Genomic DNA, 25560 nt, shown 5'->3' with positions numbered 1-25560 from the left:
TCAATGTATTCATAAATGATCTGGAGAAAGGGGTAAACAGTGAGGTGGCAAAGTTTGCAGATGATACTAAACTACTCAAGATAGTTAAGACCAAAGCAGATTGTGAAGAACTTCAAAAAGATCTCACAAAACTAAGTGATTGGGCAACAAAATGGCAAATGAAATTTAATGTGGATAAATGTAACGTGGAAGCCAATTAATAATTAACAAGGATTTGAAGGGATCTTAAATGTATGTTAGTTAAGTTAGCATGAGTTGGCTAGAGAATGTAAGCTAGAGAATGTAAGACAGAGTGAACTGTGTGATAGTTATTACGACCTTGCAATGTGCAGTCTTGTTTTTTTTCTAGTAGTAAGACAAATAAGATAGCAAAGAAGCTTATGTATAAACAAATGCAAATGTTTTCTTTTTACTGTCTCCAGGATTGCTAGCTATTATCTGTAACAAAGGTATAAATGCTTGTAGTGATTGTTTACTAATTGAGAGAGACCTGTCCAGGACAAGGGGCAACCCTGTTTCCTAGGACACTCCCTCACTTTATTCTTTCTCTAGTAATTACAATAGAGGATTTGCTGCACCCAAACAGAAAGCGAGAACTGAGTTTTTCTTCGACAGTAAAGTAATGCACATTGGAAAAAATAACCCCAACTATACATACAACATGATGAGGGCTAATTTAGCTACAACGAGTCAGGAAAAAGATCTTGGAGTTATCGTGGATAGTTCTCTGAAGATGTCCACGCAGTGTGCAGAGGCGGTTAAAAAAGCAAACAGGATGTTAGGAATCATTAAAAAGGGGATAGAGAATAAGACTGAGAATATATTATTGCCCTTATATAAATCCATGGTACGCCCACATCTCGAATACTGTGTACAGATGTGGTCTCCTCACCTCAAAAAAGATATTCTAGCACTAGAAAAGGTTCAGAAAAGAGCAACTAAAATGATTAGGGGTTTAGAGAGGGTCCCATATGAGGAAAGATTAAAGAGGCTAGGACTCTTCAGTTTGGAAAAGAGAAGACTAAGGGGGGACATGATAGAGGTATATAAAATCATGAGTGATGTTGAGAAGGTGGATAAGGAAAAGTTATTTACTTATTCCCATAATACAAGAACTAGGGGTCACCAAATGAAATTAATAGGCAGCAGGTTTAAAACAAATAAAAGGAAGTTCTTCTTCACGCAGCACACAGTCAACTTGTGGAACTCCTTACCTGAGGAGGTTGTGAAGGCTAGGACTATAACAATGTTTAAAAGGGGACTGGATAAATTCATGGTGGCTAAGTCCATAAATGGCTATTAGGCAGGATGGGTAAGGAACGGTGTCCCTAGCTTCTGTTCGTCAGAGGATGGAGATGGATGGCAGGAGAGAGATCACTTGATCATTGCCTCTTAGGTTCACTCCCTCAGGGGCACCTGGCATTGGCCACTGTCGGTAGAGAGATACTGGGCTAGATGGACCTTTGGTCTGACCCGGTACGGCCTTTCTTATGTTATGTTCTCAGGGTGCAGGAAGAGGGTAACTAGGGGCCGCGTGCAGGCACAGGGGTAGCTCAGGGTGCAGGAAGAGGGTAACTAGGGGCCGTGTGCAGGTGGAGGGATAGCTCAGGGTGCAGGAAGAGGGTAACTAGGGGCCGCGTGAAGGCGGAGGGGTAGCTCAGGCTGCAGGAAGAGGGTAACTAGGGGCTGTGTGCAGGCAGAGGGGTAGCTCAGGCTGCAGGAAGAGGGTAACTAGGGGCCGTGTGCAGGCAGAGGGGCAGCTCAGGGTGCAGGAAGAGGGTAACTAGGGACCGTGTGAGGGCAGAGGGATGGCTCAGGGTGCAGGAAGAGGGTAACTAGGGGCCGTGTGCAGGCAGAGGGGTAGTTCAGGGTGCAGGAAGAGGGTAACTGGAGGCCGTGTGCAGGCAGAGGGGTAGCTCAGGGTGCAGGAAGAGGGTAACTAGGGGCCGCGTGCAGGCGGAGGGGTAGCTCAGGGTGCAGGGAGAGGGTAACTGGAGGCCGTGTGCAGGCAGAGGGGTAGCTCAGGGTGCAGGGAGAGGGTAACTAGGGGCCGTGTGCAGGCAAAGGGGTAGCTCAGGGTGCAGGAAGAGGGTATCTAGGGGCTGTGTGCAGGCAGAGGGGTAGTTCAGGGTGCAGGAAGAGGGTAACTAGGGGCCGTGTGCAGGCAGAGGGGTAGCTCAGGGTGCAGGAAGAGGGTAACTAGGGGCCGTGTGCAGGCAGAGGGGTAGCTCAGGGTGCAGGGAGAGGGTAACTAGGGGCCGCGTGCAGGCGGAGGGGTAGCTCAGGGTGCAGGGAGACGGTAACTAGGGGCCGTGTGCAGGCAGAGGGGTAGCTCAGGGTGCAGGGAGTGGGTAACTGGAGGCCGTGTGCAGGCAGAGGGGTAGCTCAGGGTGGAGGGAGAGGGTAACTAGGGGCCGTGTGCAGGCAGAGGGGTAGCTCAGGGTGAAAGAAGAGGGTAACGAGGGGCCGTGTGCAGGCAGAGGGGTAGCTCGGGGTGCAGGGAGAGGGTAACTAGGGGCCGCGTGCAGGCGGAGGGGTAGCTCAGGGTGCAGGAAGAGGGTAACTGGAGGCCGTGTGCAGGCAGAGGGGTAGCTCAGGGTGGAGGGAGAGGGTAACTAGGGGCCGTGTGCAGGCAAAGGGGTAGTTCAGGGTGCAGGAAGAGGGTAACTAGGGGCCGTGTGCAGGCAGAGGGGTAGTTCAGGGTGCAGGAAGAGGGTAACTGGAGGCCGTGTGCAGGCAGAGGGGTAGCTCAGGGTGAAAGAAGAGGGTAACTAGGGGCCGTGTGCAGGCAGAGGGGTAGCTCAGGGTGGAGGGAGAGGGTAACTAGGGGCCGTGTGCAGGCAGAGGGGTAGCTCAGGGCGCAGTAAGAGGGTAACTAGGGGCTGTGTGCAGGCAGAGGGATAGCTCAGGGTGCAGGAAGAGGGTAACTAGGGGCCGTGTGCGGGCAGAGGGGTAGCTCAGCGTGCAGGAAGAGGGTAACTAGGGGCCGCGTTCAGGCAGAGGGGTAGCTCGGGGTGCAGGGAGAGGGTAACTGGAGGCCGTGTGCAGGCAGAGGGGTAACTCAGGGTGGAGGAGAGGGTAGCTGGGGCTGTGTGCAGGCATAGCTCATTGTTAACGTTTTTAGAAGGTCTCTTTCTCTAAGTCTATAATATATAACTGAACCATTGTTGTATGTAGAGGACGTGTTGTATGTGTGGGGGTAGGGGGGCAGTTTAGGGTGCAGTAAGGGGGTAAAGTATCAGAGGGGTAGCCATGTTAGTCTGAATCTGTACAAAGCGACAAAGAGTTCTGTGGCACCTTATAGACTAACAGACGTATTGAAGCATTACCTTTCGTAGGTGAATACCCACTTCGCCAGACGCATGTGGTGGAAATTTCCAGAGGCAGGTATAAATATGCAGGGAAGAATCATTCTAGAGATAAGGAGGTTAGTTCAGTCAGGGAGGATGAGTCCCTCTTCTAGCAGCTGAGGTGTGAATACCAAGGGCAGGGCTGCCCAGGGGTGGGGCAAGTGGGGCAATTTGCCCCAGGCCCTGGGCCCCACAGGGGCCCCTCGAGCCCTGGCCTGATGGCAGTGCAGGTCTTTGTCGGCATTTCGGCGGCATTTTGGACTGTCTGAGTCTTCGGTGGAGGGGGGCCCTTCAGTGCTACCGAAGACGTGGAGCGACTGAAGGGCCCCCCCACCACTGAAATGCCCCGCGAACCCTGGCCCGGCGGCGGTCTGAGTCTTCGGCAGCATTTCGGTGGCGGGGGGGCCCTTCAGTGCTACCGAAGACGCAGAGCGACTGAAGGGCCCCCGCCACTGAAGACGCGGACCGCCGCCGGGTGAATACAAGCACTGAAGCTCCCCCGCTTTGCCCCAGGCCTCCTGAATCGTCTGGGTGACCTTGACCAAGGGAGGAGAAACTAGGGTGACCAGACGTCCCGATTTTATCGGGACTGTCCCGATATTTGCTTGTTTGTCCCGCGTCCCGACCAATGTTAGGTCGGGACATGGGACAAACAAGCAAAGGCTCCGGAGCCCGAAGGGCTCGCGCCCTCCCCTGCCCCAACTCCGCCCCCTCCTTCCCCCATTGGATCCGTCCCCAAATCCTCGCCCCCATCCCCGCCCCCTCACTGCCCCATTGTCTCCCTCCCCAAATCCCCACCTCTTTCCAAGCATGCCATGAAGGGAGAGTACCTGAAGGGAGAGTAGGGGGGCGGCCCGCGGGGCCAGGCGGCGGCTGTTCTCCCCACCTGGGCAGGGGACTCGGGAGCAGCCGCTGCTGCAGCTCCCAATGCTGCGGGGGGAGGAAGTGGCCAAGCACGTGGCGCTCGGCGGCTGCGGCTTTGGTGCCCGGGCCCGAACCCCCCGAGCCCGGGCCTGCTGCAGGGACCCAGCAGCGCGCACACTGCGCTCAGCCCCTGGCCAGTCGCGTCTGGGCTGGCTGCCCGGCTGGTGCAATCCTGTGGCGGAGGCATCGGCAGCCCAGTCCCATTAGTTCTCCTGCGGGACCCAAGCGGGATGCGGGGGGCTGGGGCCTGCTGCCCCCACTCCGAGGCCGCCCGCAGGATTGCACCAGCTGGGCAGCCAGCCCAGACGCGACTGGCCAGGGGCTGGGCGCAGCGTGCGCGCTGGGTCCCCGCAGCAGGCCCGGGCTCGGGGGGTTCGTGGGCGCCAGAGCCGCAGCTGCCGAGCTTGGCCAGCGGCCGCTTCCTCCCCCCGCGGCAGTGGGAGCTGCAGCAGCGGCTGCTCCCGAGTCCTGCTGCCCAGGTGGGGAGAACAGCCGCTGCCTGGCCCTGCAGGCCACCCCCGCTCTCCTCCAGATCCAGATACCGCGCCTGAGTCCTGCCTGCTCGGGGCCAGGCTGGACTCACACTCACCCCGGCCCCGTGCTCCCCTGAGTCTCCCGGGCCTCCCTCCAGCGCTTGCGGAGGGAGTTTCAGCAGTTTCTCTTTGGAGTCTGGTCCTGAAGTTTTTTTGCTGGAGGATGGCCACCTTAAAATCTGCTATTGTGTGGCCAGGGAGGTTGAAGTGTTCTCCTACAGGTTTTTGTATATTGCCGTTCCTGATATCTCTAAGGAGGGAAGTTCAGGGTGCAAGGAGGGAGTGGGTAGGGGCTGTGTATGGGTAGGGGGTAGCTAGGGGCTCTGTGGGGGAGAAGGGGGGTAGTTCAGGGTGCAGGGAGCGGGTAGCTAGGGGCAGTGTGAGGACAGGAAAGTAGCTCTGCAGGGAGGGTCTGTGTGCCAGGAGGGCTTCCCTGCAGTCCCTGTTCCCTGAGGGCTCTGCCAGCCACGGAGCTGGGTCCCCCACCCAGGCAGCTGCATGAGCAAAGAGGGGGCTGGGAGCTGTGGAGCAGCTTCAACCTCCTGCATCAGCAGGAGACAAGGGTCGTGGCTGCCTGCCCCATGGCATCAGCCAGAGCAGCAGCTGTCCTGCATGCCTGGCTCTGGCTTTCCCCCTCCGACCTGGCCAGGGGGTGGGGAGAGAAGGAGGTGGGGAGCTGCCCTGCTCTTGCCCTGTAGTTTGGGGGGAGCAACACTCCCTGTGCCCCCTAACTCTGCCCATAGGCTATAGCCTTCTGCCCTGGGGGGAGAGCCAGGGCTTGGGAATTCAGCCTGGGGCAGGAGTAACAAGAGGGTTGTTAGCCTCGGTGTGGGACTCGAGGGCAGCAGAACCGTACAGTAACTCCTCCCTTAGCCTTGTAGTTCTGTTCCTGAAAAATGCTACTTTAAGCAAAACGATGTTAAGCGAATCCAATTTCCCCATCAGAATTAATGTAAGGGGGTGGGGGGAGGGTTAGGTTGCAGGGACATTGTTTTTGCTTGGCTGAGGTGGGGGAGACATTTCCCAGGGGCTGCCTTGCTGCTAACCAACGCGCTCGCACGTGGCTGAGCCCGCAGGCCTTAGGGAACTCCTTGTACTTAATGGAGCCTCCTCACACGCTACCAGGTTCAGCATGGAAGCCGTGTGAGTCGGCATCAGCAAAGAGGAGGCCTACACGCTACAAGGCAGCACGGATGGAGGGGGGAGACATAGCACAGCAGAGAGGGGGTGTGTGTGTGTAAGTAATGCGCATTGCCTCTTTAAGGAGCCGGGCCCCACTCCAAGGGCATTGCCTTTTTAAGTAGCTCAGCAGTTGAGATGGCAGCTGCTGCCAGCGCCCCGGCGATGGGGTACAGGAGTGGGGGGAGGGGGACAGTCTGACGTCAGCACCCCCCCTCCCCCGCAGCGAGCAGGCGGGAGGTGCAGCTGAGAGCCTGCGGGGGGAGGGGGGCGCTGCCGGCTCCGCCCACCCCGGCTGCTCTCCCAGGGGGCACAGCAGGCGGGGCCCAACCACGTGACACGGGAGCGTCGCGCGACTTGACACCAGCACGTTCCCTAACGGATCAGCAACGTCACAACGGTCACCGGGAGCCGTGACCGCCGCCCCGGAAGTGGTTCGGCGCCCCCGGAAGTGGCGCTGCCGTAGCGGCTGAGCGATGGCGGAGGGTCCCGGAGCCGCGCCGCCGCCGCACGGTGAGGGGAGCTGGGCGCGCTGCGCGGGGGGCCTCGGCGGCGTCTCGGCTCCCCTGACCCGGGCCCCCGCCCGCTCTCTCGCCTTCCCTTGCAGGCTGCCCCGGCACCAGCAGCGCCCAAGCGGGCAGAGCCGCCGCCTGCCAGGGATGCCCCAACCAGGGGCAGTGCGCGGCCGGCGGCCCCGCCGCCCCGGACCCGGGTGAGCGGCGCTGGGGGATCGGGGACCCGGGGGTGCCTGGAGCATGTCTCGGGGGGGGGGCATGGAGCATGTCTCTCGGGCGAGGAGGGGGGGGGGCAGTTATTGGTGGTGTCTGGGGGGTGCATTGAGCATGTCTCTTGGGGGAGGGGACTGGCAGAGGAGGAGGGGTAGTAATTGGTGGTGTCTGGGGGGTGCATTGAGCATGCCTCTTGGGGGAGGAGGGAGGCTGGGTGGAGTACATGTGGAGAGGTGGGGGAGGGTAGTAATGGAGGGGAGTGAGGGGTGCACTGAGCATGTCCCTCGGGGAGTGTGTGGGGTGCATGGGAGGGGTAGCTGTTGGTGTCTGGGGTGTGCATGGAGCATGTGTCTCGGGTGGGGAGTGGTAGTTTTTGGGAGTGTCTGGGGAGTGCATTGAGCATGTCTCTTGGGAGGGGAGTGGGCAGAGGAGGGGTAGTAATTGGGAGTATCTGAGGTGCATTGAGCACGTCTCTCGGGGAGGGTGTGGGGCACATGGGAGGTGGGGTAGCTATTGGGGGTGTCTGGGGAGTGCATGGAGTATGTCTCTCGGGCGAGGAGGGGGGAGGAGTGTGGGGAGAGGAGGAGGAGGGGTGTGTCTGGGGAGTGCATTGAGCATGTCTAGGGGGAGGGGGTGGGGTGCATGGGGAGAAAAATCGAAACTCTGGCCAGCAGCCCTTTTAGGTGGTAGGGGGGGTCTAGGCTGAGGGTTCCTGGGGTGCCATCCCTTATGCTCATGGGGCAAACTCTTGGGAACGCCTTTGCAGCTATAGAAGAAATAAAGGAGAAAATGAAAATTGTGAAGCACAAAATCCTAGTTTTGTCTGGGAAAGGAGGAGTCGGCAAGAGCACTTTCAGCGCCCACTTGGCTCATGGCTTAGCAAAGGACGAGACTAAACAGGTGAGAAACCCCTCTCCAGTAGCTGTTTGTGTGGATATACAGAGACTACAGCTTGGGGTAAAAATATAGACAGGAATATCCGATTTAAACTTCACTTTAACACATCCAAGGGGCTGGGGGAAAAGACTACATAATTTTTTTTAGACAAATGCTAAAAATTATATACCAGACTTTTGTTACTTATCAGACAACCTAAAACTACAGTTACAGATGGTTCTTACGGTATTTTATTTGATTTTCATTACTGTTGTCAAAGTCTAGTAGCTTGGTGGTACATGAATAAAAGAGATGCTCTAGATTTTTTTTTTTTAGACATTGAAGACAAGTGGAATATGTAACACTTTTAAATCTTTGTAATAAAGTCTTGAGAGAAAATGTTTTCATGGTTTTCTACAACGCAAATAAAGTTCTAACAAATTTGGGCAGTGTTTTCCAGGGTAACTGGGTGTATAGAAAATCCTAAATATAAAAGCTGAATAGAACAGACAGATGTGGCATTGAATGATTAATATAGAGACATGATGCGAAAAGTGCAAAATCTGGATTTGCTATTGACAGACTAGTAAGGAAGAGAGAATATATTAACATGTTTAGCATGCATTTAGTATGTGGGATAGACAAACTTGTATATTCAGATGTGATCTAACCACACTATATCCCTAGCAGAACCGAGGAATATGGGCTCAGATCTTTTTATATGCATCTGACAGTTCCCTGGCATGTTTAGTGCCTGTGGACTCTGCTGCTAGAGTATAGAACTACTGTATTAATTCTCATTTTAATATTGTAGTAACTTCCAGAGGTCTCAGTGAGGATAATTGATGGAGTCCAGAATAAATCCTTCAGAAATAATTTCTTATTCTCTAATCTGCTTTATTGATCTCTTTGGGTGTGTGTTGAAATGTTTGGATAGTGAAGTTTTATTCTATACACTTATTATCTCCATGATGTGTTGTGCTACAGTTTTAACTCTGTGGGTCTCTGCATGTATTCTAGTCACATGAAAGTCACATCTTTCTTTGCTTACGTGTAATGTAAGGCCCTGAACTTGCAGCCACTTAACCATGTAAATCATTCCATAGGACTAGTCACAGACAAGTTATGTATATAAGCGTTGATGGGAGTGGTTTGTAGGTAGTTACTAGTTTAATAACTTCTGATTTCATTTTAGAATGCTGCTTGCTCTACTTGCTGTCTTGAAGCATTCGGCAAGGAGGGATACTCAGTGGCTTGAGCATTGGCCTGCTAACCCAGGGTTCCAAGTATCAGAGGGGTAGCCATGTTAGTCTGGATCTGTAAAAGCAGCAAAGAGTCCTGTGGCACCTTATAGACTAACAGACGTTTTGCAGCATGAGCTTTCGTGGGTGAATACCCACTTCGTCAGACTTGCATCCGACGAAGTGGGTATTCACCCACGAAAGCTCATGCTACAAAACGTCTGTTAGTCTATAAGGTGCCACAGGACTCTTTGAATTCACAACCCTGGGTTAGCAGCAATCCTTGAGGGGGCCATTTAGGGATCGGGGGCAGAAATCTGTCTGGGGATTGGTCCTGCTTTGAGCAGGGGGTTGGACTAGATACCTCCTGAGGTGCCTTCCAACCCTGATATTCTATGATCTTTTTAAAGTGGTAGATATTTAGTAGGGCTGTTGATTAATTGCAGTTAACTCAGGTGATTAACTCAAAAAAAGAATTGCGATTAAAAAAAATTAATCAGTTTTAATCATACTGTTAAACAATAGAATACCAACCAACATTTATTAAATATTTTGGATTTTTTCTACATTTTCATATATATTCTGTTATTGAAATTGTATATTTTTATTACAAATATTTGCACTGTGAAATGATAAACAAAAGGTAGTATACCTCTTTAGTATAGTATACCACTTTACCTCATACAGGTATTGTAGTGCAATCTCTTTGTCGTGAAAGTCAGTCCTACTTCTTGTTCAGCCAATCGCTAAGACGAACAAGTTTGTTTACATTTACAGGAGATATTGCTGCCCTCTTCTTATTTACAGTGTCACCAGACAGTGAGAACAGGCTTTTGCATGGCACTTTAGTAGCCAGCATTGCAAGGTATTTATGTGCCAGATACACTAAACATTCATATGTTTCTTCATGCTTCAGCCACTATTCCAGAGTACATGCTTCCATGCTGTTAACGCTCGTTAAAAAAATAATGCATTAATTAAATTTATCACTGCCCTCTACTCTGTTTTATCCGCATTCTGCCATATATTTCATGTTATAGCAGATGATGACCTGGCACATGTTGTTCATTTTAAGAATGAACTCTGCAGATTTCACAAAACGCAAAGAAAGTACCAATGTGAGATTTCTAAAGATAGCTGCAACACTCGACCCAAGGTTTAAGAATCTGAAGTGCCTTCCAAAATCTGAGAGGGATGAGGTGTGGAGCATGCTTTTAGCAGTCTTAAAAGAGCAACACTCCGATGCAAAAACTACAGAACCCAAACCACCAAAAAAGAAAATCAACCTTCTGCTTGTGGCATCTGACACAGATAATGAAAATGAACATGTCAGTCCCCACTGCTTTGGATTGTTATCGGGCAGAACAAGATCAGAAGAGATCTTGGAGTCATCGTGCATAGTTCTCTGAAGACGTCCATGCAGTGTGCAGTGGCAGTCAAAAAAGCAAACTCGATGTTAGGAATAATTAAAAAAGGGATAGAGAATAAGATGGAGAATATCTTATTGCCCTTATATAAATCCATGGTATGCCCATATCTTGAATACTGATATAGATGTGGTCTCCTCATCTCAAAAAAGATAAACTGGCATTAGAAAAGGTTCAGAGAAGGGCAACTAAAATTATTAGGAGTTTGGAACAGGTCCCATAGGAGGAGAGATTAAAGAGGCTAGGACTCTTCAGCTTGGAAAAGAGGAGACTTACGAGGGATAAGATAGAGGTATATAAAATCATGAGTGTTGTGGAGAAAGTGAATAAGGAAAAGTTATTTACTTGTTCCCATAATATAAAAACTAGAGAACACCAAATGAAATTAATGAGCAGCAGGTTTAAAACAAAAGGAAGTTGTTCTTCACACAGCGCACAGGGTTTAAAAAAGAACTAGATAACCTCCATGAATTTAAGTCCATTAATGGCTATTAGCCAGGATGGGTAAGGAATGGTGTCCCTAGCCTCTGTCTGTCAGAGGGTGGAGATGGATGGCAGGAGAAAGATCACTTGATCATTACCTGTTAGGGTCACTCCCTCTGGGGCACTTGGCATTGGCCACTGTTGGCAGACAGGATACTGGGCTGGATGGACCTTTGGTATGATCCAGTATGGCTGTTCTTACGTTCTTAACCCATCATCAGCATGGACGCATGCCCCCTGGAATGGTGGTTGAAGCATGAAGGGATGTATGAATCTTTAGCGCATTTGGTACATAAATATCTTCCAACGTCGGCTAAACAGTGCCATGTGAACGCCTGTTCTCACTGTCAGGTGACATTGTAAACAAGACATGGACAGCATTATCTCCTGCAAATGTAAACCAAGTTGTTTGTCTGAGCAATTGGCTGAATAAGAAGTAGGACTGAGTGGACTTGCAGGGTCTAAAATTTTAAGTTTTTATTTTTGAATGCAGGTTTTTTTACATAATTCTTCATTACAGTTGTTTTTTACAGTGCAAATACTTGTAATAAAAAATAAAGTGAGAACTGTACACTCTGTATTCTGTGTTGTAATTGAAATCAGTATATTTGAAAATGTAGAAAACATCCAAAATATTTAAATTAATATTTAAATATGATTTTCTTCTATTCTTCAACAGTGATTAATCATGATTAATTTTTTTAATTGCTTGACAGCCCTAATATTTAATAGTAATTTCTGAACTGTTTAAAACTCTGGTGGAGAACAAACAGTTATATCTTTCATGTGTGTTGACTTTGACAGTTGGTGTGGTTTTTTTGTATAAATGTGCTAAGATTTTCTTTTTTCATGTGACACTGACTACTTGGAAAGTCAGACTTATGTCTGAAAATTTTTATTCTTGGTGTTAGAAATGACACCTAAAGATTACTATAACTGAAAAATTTCAGGAAAAGACTTTTTTCCCCACCGTGTTTACTTTTTGTATTTGACAGTGCTTCCTGTATTGTTTGTGTGGATCTCTTACAAAGCAGTTCTGGGCTTTTTGTTTTTTGTTTTTGTTAAATATGGTCATAAAATCATGAGGTGGAAGAGGAACACAGGAGCAGCTGTAGCTCATGAATTCCAGCCCTCTTGTCTAACCATATCTTTGCAAGCTTTTAAATGTTCAGAACAGTAGGCTAAAAGCTTCGTTTGGAACCAGTACTCAGTCCTGTTCCACGGAATGAGCACTTGTAAAAGAAGTGTACTAGTTGTACACTGAGCACTTGAAGTGCGAGTTTGCTGCTGACTCCAATCCCTCTCTGCCGTGCTCCCCTCTAGTCCCCAAAATCTAAACAAACCACGCTCACAGGGTTTATTTTGACTTTTTATCACTCAGCTTTGTCATGCTCCTTCTCTTGGCAAAAGAATGCTCCATGGCAGTAGGTCAGCCCACCCATCTGACATAACGGGATCTAAAGATGGTTGTATGTAATGTGCCCTTTGCTCTAACCGGCTATTGCGTAAGGAAAATGAGCTATAGAATCAAAATCCTGTTTTCTATTTCCAGTTCCTGCCAATATTAGAAGAGATGCTTACAAACTCTTCGAACTATTAACACTTCGAGAGAATATTTTGTATTGAACTTAAAATGACCCTGACAGGATGTTGAAGGCACCTATCATGGCTAGGAGGAGTGAAAGGCAATTTGAAAAAGAGCATGTTTGTCAGCTGTATTCCTAATGGGCTGTTTCTAAAACTACTAATTTGCTAGACTTTTAGTGCAAGCAAAGGAATTGGGGCTGTTTCTCCTGTTTGCTAGGGAGGGCTGAGTACTGCCATTATGCCAGAAGATGTGAAAACTGTCCCTCACCTTTTTAATGCCTAATTCTGAAGAAGGAAAATGCAGCATGATGGACTTCCCTTTTTGTATGAGGAATTCCTGTTTATCTTCTCTCCTGGTGTAAGAGGAATTGCTGGTGTGTTTTAAAATTCTTTTGTAAATAAGATATTTCTCATTCCCTCAAAAACTGCAAGCACTGAAACTGCAGGAACTGCTGTTAGGTTGAAGGAAAACACCTTTGAAATCCCCAAAAGATCCATATGACTGCCCCACATGAGTCTCTTTCTTACAGATTCAATATTTGTGCGTGTAAGACGGCACAGTCCATATCTAGGTATCATGTTGAAAGAAATGCAAATAACTACAGTCCATCTGCTGTCTGCCTGCCCTCTTTGGTGTCCCATCCTCTTCGCCCCTCCCACACAGATACGCACATCACTGACTAGGGATCTTGAAAGTGAAAAGGAAGCTGCTTGCATCTCTAAAAGGGCACAGTCTAGCTAGACTTGCCACTGGGAGGAGGAGATGTAGGTGGTGAGAAGCGGCCATAAAACACATTATCCTGCACACACCTGGGCACTGTGGGGAGACGGTAAAAGTAGCTCAGGCATGTGGTTGTCTTTCCACGTGCCTGTTAGTTGTTCTTAGGGGTTCTGTGAGTAAGAAGGGGGCTTTATTTTACTCCTATACCTTCCTTCCCACCCCAGAAAAGTGAAAGCTGCTAAAATGCATCTTTAAAAAAAAAACAACAAAAACCTGACATACAAAGGAAAAAACCTTAACATTTCATTGGTTGTTTCAAGTGCAGTTAAAAGATCACAAAAATAATTCTAAGAATGGCATGTGCCATTCTTCCCCAGTAGCTTCCATTATCAGATCTGTTACAAGTCAGCACAAGAACAGATTCAGTGTGTTCAAGTTATGAGGTGTGCAGCTCTTCTTGGCTTCCTACTTCCTCAGTCACCATAAACAATATTTTCTTAAATATGAGCGTAGACATTTGCGGTGCTCATACGTGAGGTAGTCTGGAATGTAGCTGACTCTTCTAATGCTGTCTGGATTCCTCAGTGCCGATAACAAGAAGAAGTTCCCTTTGTCAGTACGCACAAAGAGAAATTTTGGGCAACACAGAGCAAATGGGTTCAGTAACAACATCTTGAACATGTGTGCTATGTGCTTGGTACTGATAGAATTTTATTTTTATGAACTTTTTTCCCTAAAATCTGTCTCAGTAGGCTTGCAGTTAATGCTGTGAAATCCGCTTCTGTTCTTCAGGAAAGAATTTTCCTTTAATTAATAGCTTTTAAATCCTTTCCCGTGCTTGTGAGTTTCCACATGTGGTATTACTTCATTCAGAGATAAATCTTTCATAAACACTTAATATTGGATCAATTCTCATTTCCCTTTACCTTGATGTGGCACAACTGATTCCTATATGGAACAGGTTTCTACAAAATATTGTATTTCAGGCATGTTAAAGAAATAAAAAAGCTAGAAATAAGTTACTTTATTTTGTGACCCATATTGTGATTTGTCTAATGTATAATATGTAACAACTAAGTGAAATATTTTCTTATGCTGCTTGCCTGTTGGCCAGTGAAATCTGTGACTGTGTGGACAGTTTGGCCTTCATACTACTGAATAAGTTAGTTCAGTCTGCACTTTCCCAATGTAAATTAAATTACCTGAGTCTGACATTGCCTCCATGCAAGTAGAACTAGGGCTGCTGAGGCCTGACAAGGTGAATCTTCATAAGCAACAGTATAAATTCAGAACCTTGGTAATTTGCCCCTAAGAAAACGCCCTAAAAGTTATTAGATCTTTTCAACCATACAATACAGTTGCTTAAAATTTTATTTGATTCATATGCTTTCACCATTAGCCATTGACGGTTGCATTCTAATTACATCAGTTTGAAGGTAGTCTGTGCAGTTCGTTGTGTTATCCAATACTTTCTGCTACTCAAGATTACATGCTTGAGCAGTGCCATCTAGGTTCTAAATCTTTTTATAAATCCACCACTCTGTTACTGAGACATTAAATACATACACAAATATAGAAACTGTTAGTTTCTGTATAGTTTATATACCAGTCAGTCACCAGAGGGAGCATGAATTACACCCAGGTCCCAGAGCTGTTACCATACATCAAAAAGATCAACAGGAATTGTGTGAAGATCATGTTACATTTGGGCCTCCTAAGAGATATGGGTTGAGGGTGGGGAAGAGCTGGGGGTGGAATTTGTTAGATGTAAACATAAATGATTAAAACAGACAAAGCCAGGGTTTCAAACTTCTAGGCAGATACTTCCAAACATTTTGTTGTTCAGTACCTCTTTTAAGGTGGATCTGTAGCCCTGTTAACTAACCAATATACTCTTTGTAGACAAACTAAGAATAAAACTGAAGGATTAATGCTGAGTCAACTGAGGAAGATACAAATTAACTTCCATTGAGATGGTGAATGACTGCCCATTAGAACTGGGCCTGCTAGCAAAAATGAATTTAGTAAAGGCAGTCATGTCTTCATGCCCGTGATCTAATGTCAGAATGCTTCCTTTCCCATTACTAATCTAAGCTAAATACTCTCCAAATTTCAACTCATTTTAGTGTTTGCTTCTAATTTATGTAAACAACTCTGTGCACTTATTTCCAACTTTTTTTCTTTCTTAGGTTGCTCTGTTGGACATAGATATTTGTGGACCATCAATCCCTAAAATAATGGGTATAGAGGGAGAACAGGTATGATTGTTTTTGTTTTAGAAACAGTAAGAGCAACTTGTCACAAGTTGCCTAACAGATTATTTACTGGGAGCTCTGCTTGATTTAGTTTGCTTTATTTATATATATATATATATATATGCCCCTCCAAATTCAGTACAGCTTGACTAGCTTGTACAAATGAGTTGCACACTTCACGTAAACAGTTAATGCCAGGATAAGACAACATAAAATGAACTTTATTGCTTTTGAAGACTTTAATACTGCAGAATCATCACTTTGTACAGTATTCTGACATTTTAGTGATAGGCAGCCTTATTATAGCTCTGTTTTTCAATTTTTGAGGAGTAGAGGCGCACACCGTGTTTTGGTACTAATAATGTACACCATTAATGTTAGTAAGGTTCACCTTTGTTTCCTTAAAGACTAGCTAACTGGCATAGGAGAAAGACATTTAACATTCTGTACAGGGAATTTACTTTTAAACATTGCTTATAGGTTATGGTACTGTTTGTATTAAAAGGATATTTGAGCCGCCTTTGCCATGCGATTAGCAGCCTCTAAGACATTTATCTATGATCAGGCTGACACATTAATAGGACAGTAGTGCCATTGGCATAAGGAAGTACTGTCTGTGAGAGACATTTGTACACACTTGTGTTTCTCTGGAGTTGGTTGCCAGTCTCCTTTCTGGTTTTGTTGTACTATGTAGCAAACTTTTTTAGCAGGTATCCCTATACTTACAGGCAGTGGCTAGCAGCATCTGCCTCTTTCTTTCCTTCAAATATTTCTGAGTGGTGTCCTTCAGAGTTAACTCTTCTGCAGCAAGGGAATGAGGGCTCTATTGCAGATTGTTAGGCAGCGTGTTTGCTGCCACAGCCATTTGATCAACGTCAACAGAATTCATTGTTTACTGACTAATTCAGGAACTCTGCCTTTCTGCAGTTTCTTATATGGCCATTTGGCTCTTTCAGCACAGTTACATTTCAGACCAGATGCCAAGAAATACGCTATCATTACAGTGTCGTTTATATTTTGCATAGTTTATGTATATCTGGGGTTTTAAAACATTGCTTTTATCCTCAGGTTCACCAGAGTGGTTCTGGATGGTCTCCGGTGGTAAGTTAGTGAGGTTTTTTCTTTTCTTTTTTTTTAAAAGAAAACAGTTTTTAGGGGGGGCCTATTCCAGAGAGAAACTAGAACTATTTTCTCCCTGCTACCCACTCTTTTTCCATACACAGAAGTCGTGCTTCTTAAAGAGGCACTACATGTTAAACATCATAGCTTTAAAAAAATTCCTTCTGTTACTAACATCACAGTGGGTTAACACTTTAAAACAAAGTAAAGTTTCGCTTTTTCAACTGTTTCCCTTTGCACTCATTTTGGTTTGGACAACGAAAATAGACTAGTCAGTTTCAATTATTTTTGGTTCTCACGCACTTGCATAATACTTCACTTCCAGTTATAACAGCACTGCAGATAGTTAAATCCCAAGGAATAACAGAGGTGATGTTCTTTAACAAAATGCATGGAAATAGTTCAGATTTTGTTCAAACTTTTGTACATGCCGCTACACAAATACTTTTCTGATGCTGAGGAAGGGAAGTCATTTTAGCCACATGCCTTCTCAGTAGTGATTCTGTGAAGATTTATTGCAGTAATTGGCATTATCAGTTTGTAAAAGGCTCTTTAAAATGTAAATATAGTCAGATTACTGACTGTTGTACAGAAATCATGCAGTCTTTGACTGATGGAGGAAAAGTAAGGACACTTCATTTTTTCAAAACATCCATTTTCTTAAACGGTTTTGATCCATTAAAATCTTTCTAGAACTGGTAAGGATATTATTTAGGTAAGTAAATTTCTTTCTGGGCTATCTTAATAGTATGCTTCCTCTTTTCTAGTATGTTGAAGAAAACTTGTGTGTCATGTCTGTGGGGTTCTTGCTCAGTGGTCCTGATGATGCTGTTATCTGGAGAGGACCCAAAAAAAATGGTCTGTATCTCAAGTATTTTCATTGTTGATTGTTGCATCAGGGAGCATAAACTATTGCAATTTAGAAGTGCTTCCTTTTTTCCATATAAAACTTGGTTTGTTGGCAAAGCAGTTATTCTTCGCATTTTCTTTCACTCTAGGATGGTTATTGTATATTGAACTGAGCTCTCTAACACAATCAGAACAATTTAGTTTACACTGGCTAGAGGGAAACTAAGGAGTCTATATTTGATAAAATATCATTGCATGCATACTACTGATTGTACATGTACATTTGATACCTTTTTCACACTTGGGCAGAATTTATATCTCTAGTTCATTGCTCCATGTTAACATGCGTCTGATGAACTTTCTAAATAGGCATGATGTTGATTAAGTATTAAAAAAGATTCCTAAATTGATTGCATATCTGAAAGAAATCGCAATATTCAACATCATAATTTTTAAGCTACCTGATGTTCAGTGGGGCTTGTTTTTTGGGGTGTGTGTGTGTGTGTGTGTGTGTAAATGAATGTAGGTAGCAAAACTGTCTTATTTGGTTAATAATTCAACCTTATAAATGTATACTATTTTACTGTCCTTTTGTGCATAAAAGAAAACTGGAAGTAGACCATTTGGTTATGGCAATGGACAATAATATTCTTTTGAGCCAGTTTTGCTGATGAATTTATGTAATAAAACTGCTCATCCTTTTTTTAGAACTTAAAGTGTGATTTCCATGTTACTGTAGATTTAAAATTACTTTTGTTTTAGCCCCTTCAGTCCCACATCTCATTGCTTTCTGCTTACATTTTCTGCTAAATTTTCTGAAATAGAATGTACCTAGCTTTTTATTGATAACACTCAATTCTGGTTTGACAGTGCATACATTAACATATAGAGAAATGTGAGTAGAATGCTCTGTAAGTATAACTTAAGGTGAAGGTCTTTCTGAAACAGTGATTCTGTACTGATATTGTGAGGGTCCAGGATTGTGTTAGAAGTTTTGGATACATTTAAAGTGATTAGCTGAAAGGATGGGATCTGAGAGTAAAACTGAATTCTTTACTTTATAGCATTACTGGTAGTAATGAAACTTCTGATGGCAAAATTATGGCTTCAGTGACCTCTTATTGCTTGCCATAGATTGGAACTTGCTAAATAATTCCGATACATGTGAAGTAATTGAATCCACCTCACTCATCTGTGTTGTCTCTGCACTATTCTAATAGGAGTAAAAATATATATTTGCTGAAGTCAGACAGAGAGCTGATATTTTGAGTGAGGTGCCATTTTACATACTCTCCTTGCAGAATAGACCCAGGCTTTGAGATTAAGCGTGGCTGCAGTCATATTTGGGGTAATCGTTTAGCACAGAATAGATTCTCAAATGCCTTTCAGACTTTTTGAACAACAGACCAAATTCTGAATGTCTCACTCAAGCTTTGGCTCCTTTAAGTTTACAGTAGAGATTGAGGAAACTGCACACTTATTTTCTAGCTTGTAAGTTTCTAAATTTCAAATTTGTTGTTCATCTTGCATCTGTTTTTAGGAATGATCAAACAATTTCTTCGTGATGTAGATTGGGGTGAAATTGACTACCTTATTGTGGATACACCTCCAGGTACTTCAGATGAACATTTATCTATTGTGCAGTATCTAAGTTCCTCACACATAGATGGCGCAGTTATAATCACTACTCCTCAGGTAAGAGAAGTACTGCTACAAATGTAATACCAGTTAAAAACAAATTTTTTCTTTGGAACACTTATTAACTTTACAGAAATGACCATGTCCATCAGCTATAGCATGTAGGCACAAAGGAATGTCTCTCCATGGAAGGAGATGATTTAACTCCACCAGTTGGCTTCGGAATCTTCTTCCTGCCCTTTGGGACCCATGCCGAGCACAATCCATTCATCACAAACAAATTATTGGATGCTGATCCTTAGAGATCAAATGATTGTCTCATTTAAACGACAGTATGTTGAACTTCTATACAGCTCTGTGGCATGTTAGAGACTTCCTGAAGGCAAAGGACTTTGTACTTGCAATACTGTTGACTTACAGATGATGCTAGGAGGGAAGTAAGGAATGATAACATTAGACAGCAGGAGGATACTAGTGATGTTGGGGTGAGGGGAATCGTGGTGAGTGTTTATTTAAGGACAGTAGAACCTCTGGGTTAGTATACTTTTCCTTCTTGGGATGTGCATAGTGGTTTTTTGTTTTTGTTTGTTTGTTGGGGGGGGGGGGCTTTTTGTTTAGAGTCAGGCTCCAGTGCCAAGATTAGTGGCAAAAGTCTAGCTAAATCAAAGGTACATTCTTAGTGGGCAATTTGAAGGAGGGGGTGAAGAGGCCAATTGTGCAGAAAGAGGCACAGTTTTCCAGGAGTAGGAACAACAAGAAAATGTCTAGAGGCACAAGTGGAATACTAAATAGGGAGTAGTGAGCAGATTGCAAGGGTTGTGGAAGGAAATGAGGTCAAACATGGATTTAGTAACATGCTTTTAGTAAAGGGGAAATCATGCCTCACCAATCTACTATAATTTTTTGAGGGGGTCAACAAGCATGTGGACCAAGGGGATCCAGTGGATATAATGTATTTAGATTTTCAGAAAGCCCTTGACAAGGTCCCTCACCAAAGGCTCTTATGCAAAATAAGCTGCCATTGGATAAGCGGGAAGGTGCTCTCATGGATTGGTAACTGGTTAAAAGATAGGAAACAAAGGGTAGGTATAAATGGTCAGTTTTCAGCATGGAGAGAGGTAAATAGCAGTGTCCCCCAGAGGTCTGTACTGGGACCAGTGCTGTTCAACATATTCATAAATGATCTGGGAAAAGGGCTAAACAGTGAGGTGGCAAAATTTGCAGATGAAACAAAATTACTAAAGATAGTTAAGACCCAGGCAGACTGTGAAGAGCTACAAAGGGATCTCTCAAAACTGGGTGACTGGGCAACAAAATGGCAGATGAAATTGAATGTTGATAGATGCAAAGTAGTGCACATTGGAAAGCATAATCCCAACTATACATATAAAGTGATCAGATCTAAATTAGCTGATACCACTTAAGAAAGAGATCTTGGAGTCATTTTGGATAGTTCTCTGAAAACATCCACTCAGTGTGCAGTGGCAGTCAAAAAAGCTAACAGAATGCTGGGAATAATGAGGAAGGGAATAGAAAATAGGACAGAAAATATCGTGTTGTCTCTATATAAATCCATGGTACGCCCACATCTTGAATATTGCTTGCAAATGTGGTCGCCCCATTTCAAAAAAGATATATTGGAATTGGAAAAGGTTCAGAAAAGGGCAACAAAAATGATTAGGGGTATGGAACGGCTTCTGTATGAGGAGAGATTAATAAGACTGGGACTTTTCAGCTTGGAAAAGAGACAGCTAAGGAAAGATACCAGGGTTGGAAGAGACTTCAGGAGGTCATCTAGTCCAACTCCCTGCTCAAAACAGGCCCAATCCCCAAACAGATTTTTGCCCCAGATCCTTAAATGGCCCCCTCAAGGATTGAGCTCACAACCCTGGGTTTAATAGGCCAATGCTCAAACCACTGGCCTACCAACCCCTCCCGTTAGAATTGACTTTGGAAAGTGTGAGTAAACCCATTCCTGCACATCTTCCTCAACACCTTCACCAGATTAGTTTTTTGATGTCTTTCTGTAAACTAAACTAGTATTTGCAAAAGTAATATTTGCATAATCCATTCTATTTAAAGAATACTTTTCACTGGAGATACAACATTAATGCAGGCGATAGGAATAAAGATGGTTGATCCCATGCCAGAATTGTTGGACAGATTTAAAGATGTTGGAAGCTAAGTTGGTTGAACAAAGATCTAAATAGCATGATAATCTTTGGTCAGTCTCAAAACAGAAGATACATTAATTGAGTAAAACAGAAAATAGGTTATACGTTTAATCTGATGGTGGAAAACATGCTCAGTTGCTTGAAAGGTTTCTGTGCTAAGAAAGTTTACTTTGCAGGGGAAACCCATAGATGGAAAAAGTCCAGTACATGTGGACTGACAAAATAACATTTGCTTTTGATAGGAAATATCACTTCAGGATGTTCGAAAGGAGATCAACTTCTGTCATAAGGTGAAACTGCCAATCATAGGTGTTGTTGAAAATATGAGTGGCTTTGTATGCCCAAAATGTAAGGTAAGACTATCTAAAACTTATTGCTAATATTTTCACTCGTCTTAATATACGCAGTTCAAATGACCATAAGGGAAGGGAAAGGATTTACTTATCATGGCACAAACTTGCTTGATCTCCTGAATAAAAAAAAAAAATTCTGTTTCTGTTGGTGGAAACAGTATCAAGCTCCTTTATACAGGAACTGTTATCCTTAGATAGTTACAAAAGGTGCATTCCCGAGGGCCAAGGATTAGTTTTGTAGCTTCTTTTAGGAGCCAGAACACTATAAAAATAGCAATTTTGAAATGGAGACTTCAGCTACACAGCAGGATGTTACATGTTAGACAGCTATATTTGAATAATAGACCTACTTTAAGATCTGTTATGAGGCGCCACCAGCTGGCATCTCTGAATCGCTGATGTGGGATGTTGCAGCTTCTGTGATGTAGGAAACTACTGAAGTGCTGTGTGTTCAAGCACTACCCTCCATCCTCCCTTGTTTAGTTTTGCTTCTAAAAGCTTATGCAAACATTTAGATGTTTCTGTATTACTAACAATTTCCTTTAGATGCTGAACGCCTAATATCCTGTTACATAAGTGAGCAACACGTATTGCTTTTGCTTCAGAACTTTCCTGGCTTTTTTCAACACATGAAAGTACAAACTGGGAGTGTTATGGAATGGGGTGTAGCTACACTGTGTACTTTAATCATTTACTGAAAACATTCCCATGCCGGATTGTATGTGCCAGTCATGATAAACGTGGAATCTGAGGATTGGGCTAGGAAGGGAACACGATGACAAATGATGTGTTACTGATCCAGTTAGAGAAGGAACTGAAGGATGGTAATGACCAATCAAACATGCAGACTAATGCACTATCAGCTTGTCTTGGGAATGTGGGTCCATGGGTTTCAGGTGAGTTCCTTGGCATCAACCTCTTATGCATTTGACACATCCTCAAAGCAATGTGAGTGCTTGAAAAATCAGACATAATGTCAGTCTCTGCTCACGAGTCCCAGGTCTTGGAAAGAATTAGGTTTTTGCATAATGCAAAGAATTAGGTTTTTCATAATTAAAGAATAGTGACAGCTTTTGGCTGGCCACCCTGTCTGCTTTCAAACCTCTTGCTCTTGTAAATTTAAATTCTGACACACAGTTTTAAAATTAGGATTATGTATATACCATGGTAAATGTCTTGGAGAAATAGTAACCTAAACTAGACGAAGCGAGGACAAATGTATTAGAAATGGTACTTGTGATTTATATATGCACCTAAAGTGCTCTTAATGGGCAGAAATGATGTGTGAAAGCTTAGATCAAATGTTTTAATTGGGTAGAACTCCAACGTGTTTAGTGATAGTATGCGAGGAACCTACTGCACAAAGCCATACGAAGTCCGCAATGTTAGTCCTGTTTTAATTGGGATTTCAATAAATGTTTGGAACATGCCACTAAACAAAACTGAAGAACTGTCAGTCTCAAAATGATCTTTTCTGGTGTCATCTTGTATTTCTTGTCCTTTTTTCTTTTACATCACAGATTGAATCGCAAATCTTTCCTCCAACAACTGGAGGAGCAGAGAAGATGTGCCAAAATTTAAATGTTTCTCTCCTGGGGAAAGTGCCCCTAGATCCTCAAATAGGTAAGCTTGGCACATTACATCATAAAAAGCAGCAATGTGCTTGCCATTACTTCAGGGTTATTTTTGGTGTATCAGCTAAGGTTTAGACATACTCACTGTGATAAACACAAACCAGTGTCCAATAGCTGACATTTTTAGAATGAAAATTCCTGTAAATATAGTTTGTGGAACGGTGATAATATGGTTTGGTCTGAAATCAGTAAAACGCTGAGAGAACTTCCTGCTTAGGTTTAAATAGTAATCATGTCAGCCATTCACCGTGAGTAACAGGACTCGTATAGAGGGTGCCATTTGTTTGAAAAACTGCTCATTTACAGTTGCAGACGGGATGAAACCATACCACAAAGAAGAATAAAATCTTGTAACATCAAGTTTTGATCTAGTTAAAACGAGAGCTTCTGTAACTGAAAAAATACTCGTTGTATGAATTTAGGTAGATTTTTTTTTCAGTGGATAATTAGATGTACTAAAAGAAAAGTAGTAGTATGTAAAGAACCAAGTTACTAGTAGATAATATATGCCTGTCTACACAGTATCAAGTGTAAAGCAAGACCATCTTGGTGCTACCCTTCCATGGAATTAAGGAACAGCATCCCATGTAGATGGAAGGATGGTATAGTCAGGGCATGTGTCACAGAGTCACTGCACGATGCTCTGGAACTGTTCCATACGAAGCCAGGCAGGAGTCTGGGGGAGCCTCCTCTCTGTGAGCAGACTGTCTCCAGGGCAAGAAGCGTCAATGGCTTCCACCTTCCTGGGTCTGACCTCGGAGCAGTCAGCATCCCCTGCCCCACAGTGCACTTCCCACAGTGCAGGCAGGACTCCTGGGGAAGCCAGAGGGCCCTGCACCCCACCTCCGCAGTCAGACATGACTCTCAGCCAGCCAGTAAAACAGAAGGTTTATTAGACGACAGGAACACTGTCCAAAACAGAGCTTGTAGGTACAGAAACTGGACCCCTAAGTCAGGTCCATCTTGGGGTCAGGGAGGCCAGACCCTGGGTGTGGGCCTCCCTCTCTTTCCCCAGCCAGCTCCAAACTAAAACTCTCCAGCCCCTCCTCTGGCCTTTGTCTCTTTCCCGGGCCAGGAGGCCACCTGGTCTCTTTGTTCTCCAACACCTTCAGTGGGCACCTTTGCAGGGGAGGGACCCAGGCCTTCAGTTGCCAGCAGACAGGGTGTCGGCCATTCTCTGTGCAGACAGCATCACACTGGCCCTCTAGGGCTCTGCAACAATCACACACCCTTATCCCATCACCTAGATACTTAAGAAAGGCATAGGGGAAACTGAGGCACCCACACAGTATTCAGAGAAAACATTAAGAACATTCCCACTTCGTCACATTGTGCATAGGAAAACCTAGGACCTCAGTCTGAAAAACGACATTGTTCTGCTGCTTGGTTCTAATAGCTGTCTATAGGAAAATAGCTACCATGCTTCATTTATGTGTTACTGACTCAGGAAGAACATAAGCCCTTGGTTCACTGAATTGGTGCAGCAATTTTGGGGGGCGGGGGTAAATTTCAGGCAATTTTTTTGTTTTGTTTTTCCTGCATCACAAGGTTTGTAGCTTATTTTTCCCCCCCTTTTTTTAGGGAAAAGTTGTGATCAAGGTCAATCTTTTTTCTCTGAAATACCTGAGTCGCCAGCTACTTCATCTTACAGGAATATCATCCAAAGTAAGAATGTCATGTTAAAAGGCTGATGTGTGAGTTACTTGTCTGAGCAATTAGTTTCTACAATATGTTACGAAAGTGTCAACAGCATAATTTTGGCAGAATGTACAGTATAAGAATCATGAAATTGCACCATTTGTTATCTCTACTTGTCTCGAATTACTTTGGCCACTTATATTTTAAACAATTAAATGATGTTAAAATGATAGCTAGTTAACTCCAGGTAACTAAAATAAGTGTGGCTTAGTTTGACCTTCATTGAGTTCCAGCAAATACATCATGTACTCTTACTGACAAACTAAAGTAGTTTTGCTAACTTTCTATGAGCAGGCATTTCTTACATGGAATTTGGTAGCTTACCAGTGAGTGAAGTTTACACTTCTGGAAGAGCAAATGTACAAAATGCAGAAAATATTCAAATAGCAGAAGAAAAATTGGTCTAAAATTCTTTAAACCATTTCAAATATGTTAGGGTAATGTGATAGACAAAATTGTGTGACTTATGCCCACAGCAGGCAATAGATCCATGCAGTGATCAACAGTACATAAAATAAGTTCACTACTACCTTGTTTTTGCCTCTTTGCAGGGATTCAAGAATATTGCGGCTTACACCACTCTCAAGAAAAATTATCTAACCAAGGAATGGAATAAATGTGCAGTTAATTATAGGAAAGCAATGATTGTGTCGTGAATCGATAGGAAGAATGTAAAGACTTGTACTCCCTTTCTGTATTGCAAATAAATAGTTTTTAAGTTAACATCCTTGCTTTAATTTCCTGGTCTTGTTGTGTGCGATCACCATAATATTTGAACATCTTGTCCACTT

General features: G+C 44.4%; 2 protein-coding genes across 2 annotated transcripts in view; both read left to right on the top strand.

Annotated features, from left to right (window-relative positions):
• The window catches only part of LOC120381416 (zinc finger protein 271-like), a 1091725-nt gene that overhangs the window by 927385 nt on the left and 138780 nt on the right, over positions 1 to 25560 (top strand). The gene's annotated exons all lie outside the window — the stretch shown is intronic.
• Positions 6264 to 25492, top strand: LOC120381448 (cytosolic Fe-S cluster assembly factor nubp1-A-like). The gene is made up of 11 exons (XM_039499650.1): positions 6264 to 6499; positions 6594 to 6698; positions 7481 to 7614; positions 15239 to 15307; positions 16373 to 16405; positions 17191 to 17281; positions 18813 to 18967; positions 21327 to 21437; positions 22958 to 23060; positions 24653 to 24736; positions 25321 to 25492. The coding sequence occupies exons 1-11, from the start codon at positions 6463 to 6465 to the stop codon at positions 25383 to 25385; spliced, it is 987 nt and encodes a 328-aa protein (XP_039355584.1). The 5' UTR covers positions 6264 to 6462; the 3' UTR covers positions 25386 to 25492.

The sequence above is a fragment of the Mauremys reevesii genome, linkage group 14 (genome assembly GCF_016161935.1).
Source record: "Mauremys reevesii isolate NIE-2019 linkage group 14, ASM1616193v1, whole genome shotgun sequence".
Classification (NCBI taxonomy): domain Eukaryota; kingdom Metazoa; phylum Chordata; order Testudines; family Geoemydidae; genus Mauremys; species Mauremys reevesii.
This window is presented reverse-complemented; position numbering and strand designations above follow the sequence as displayed.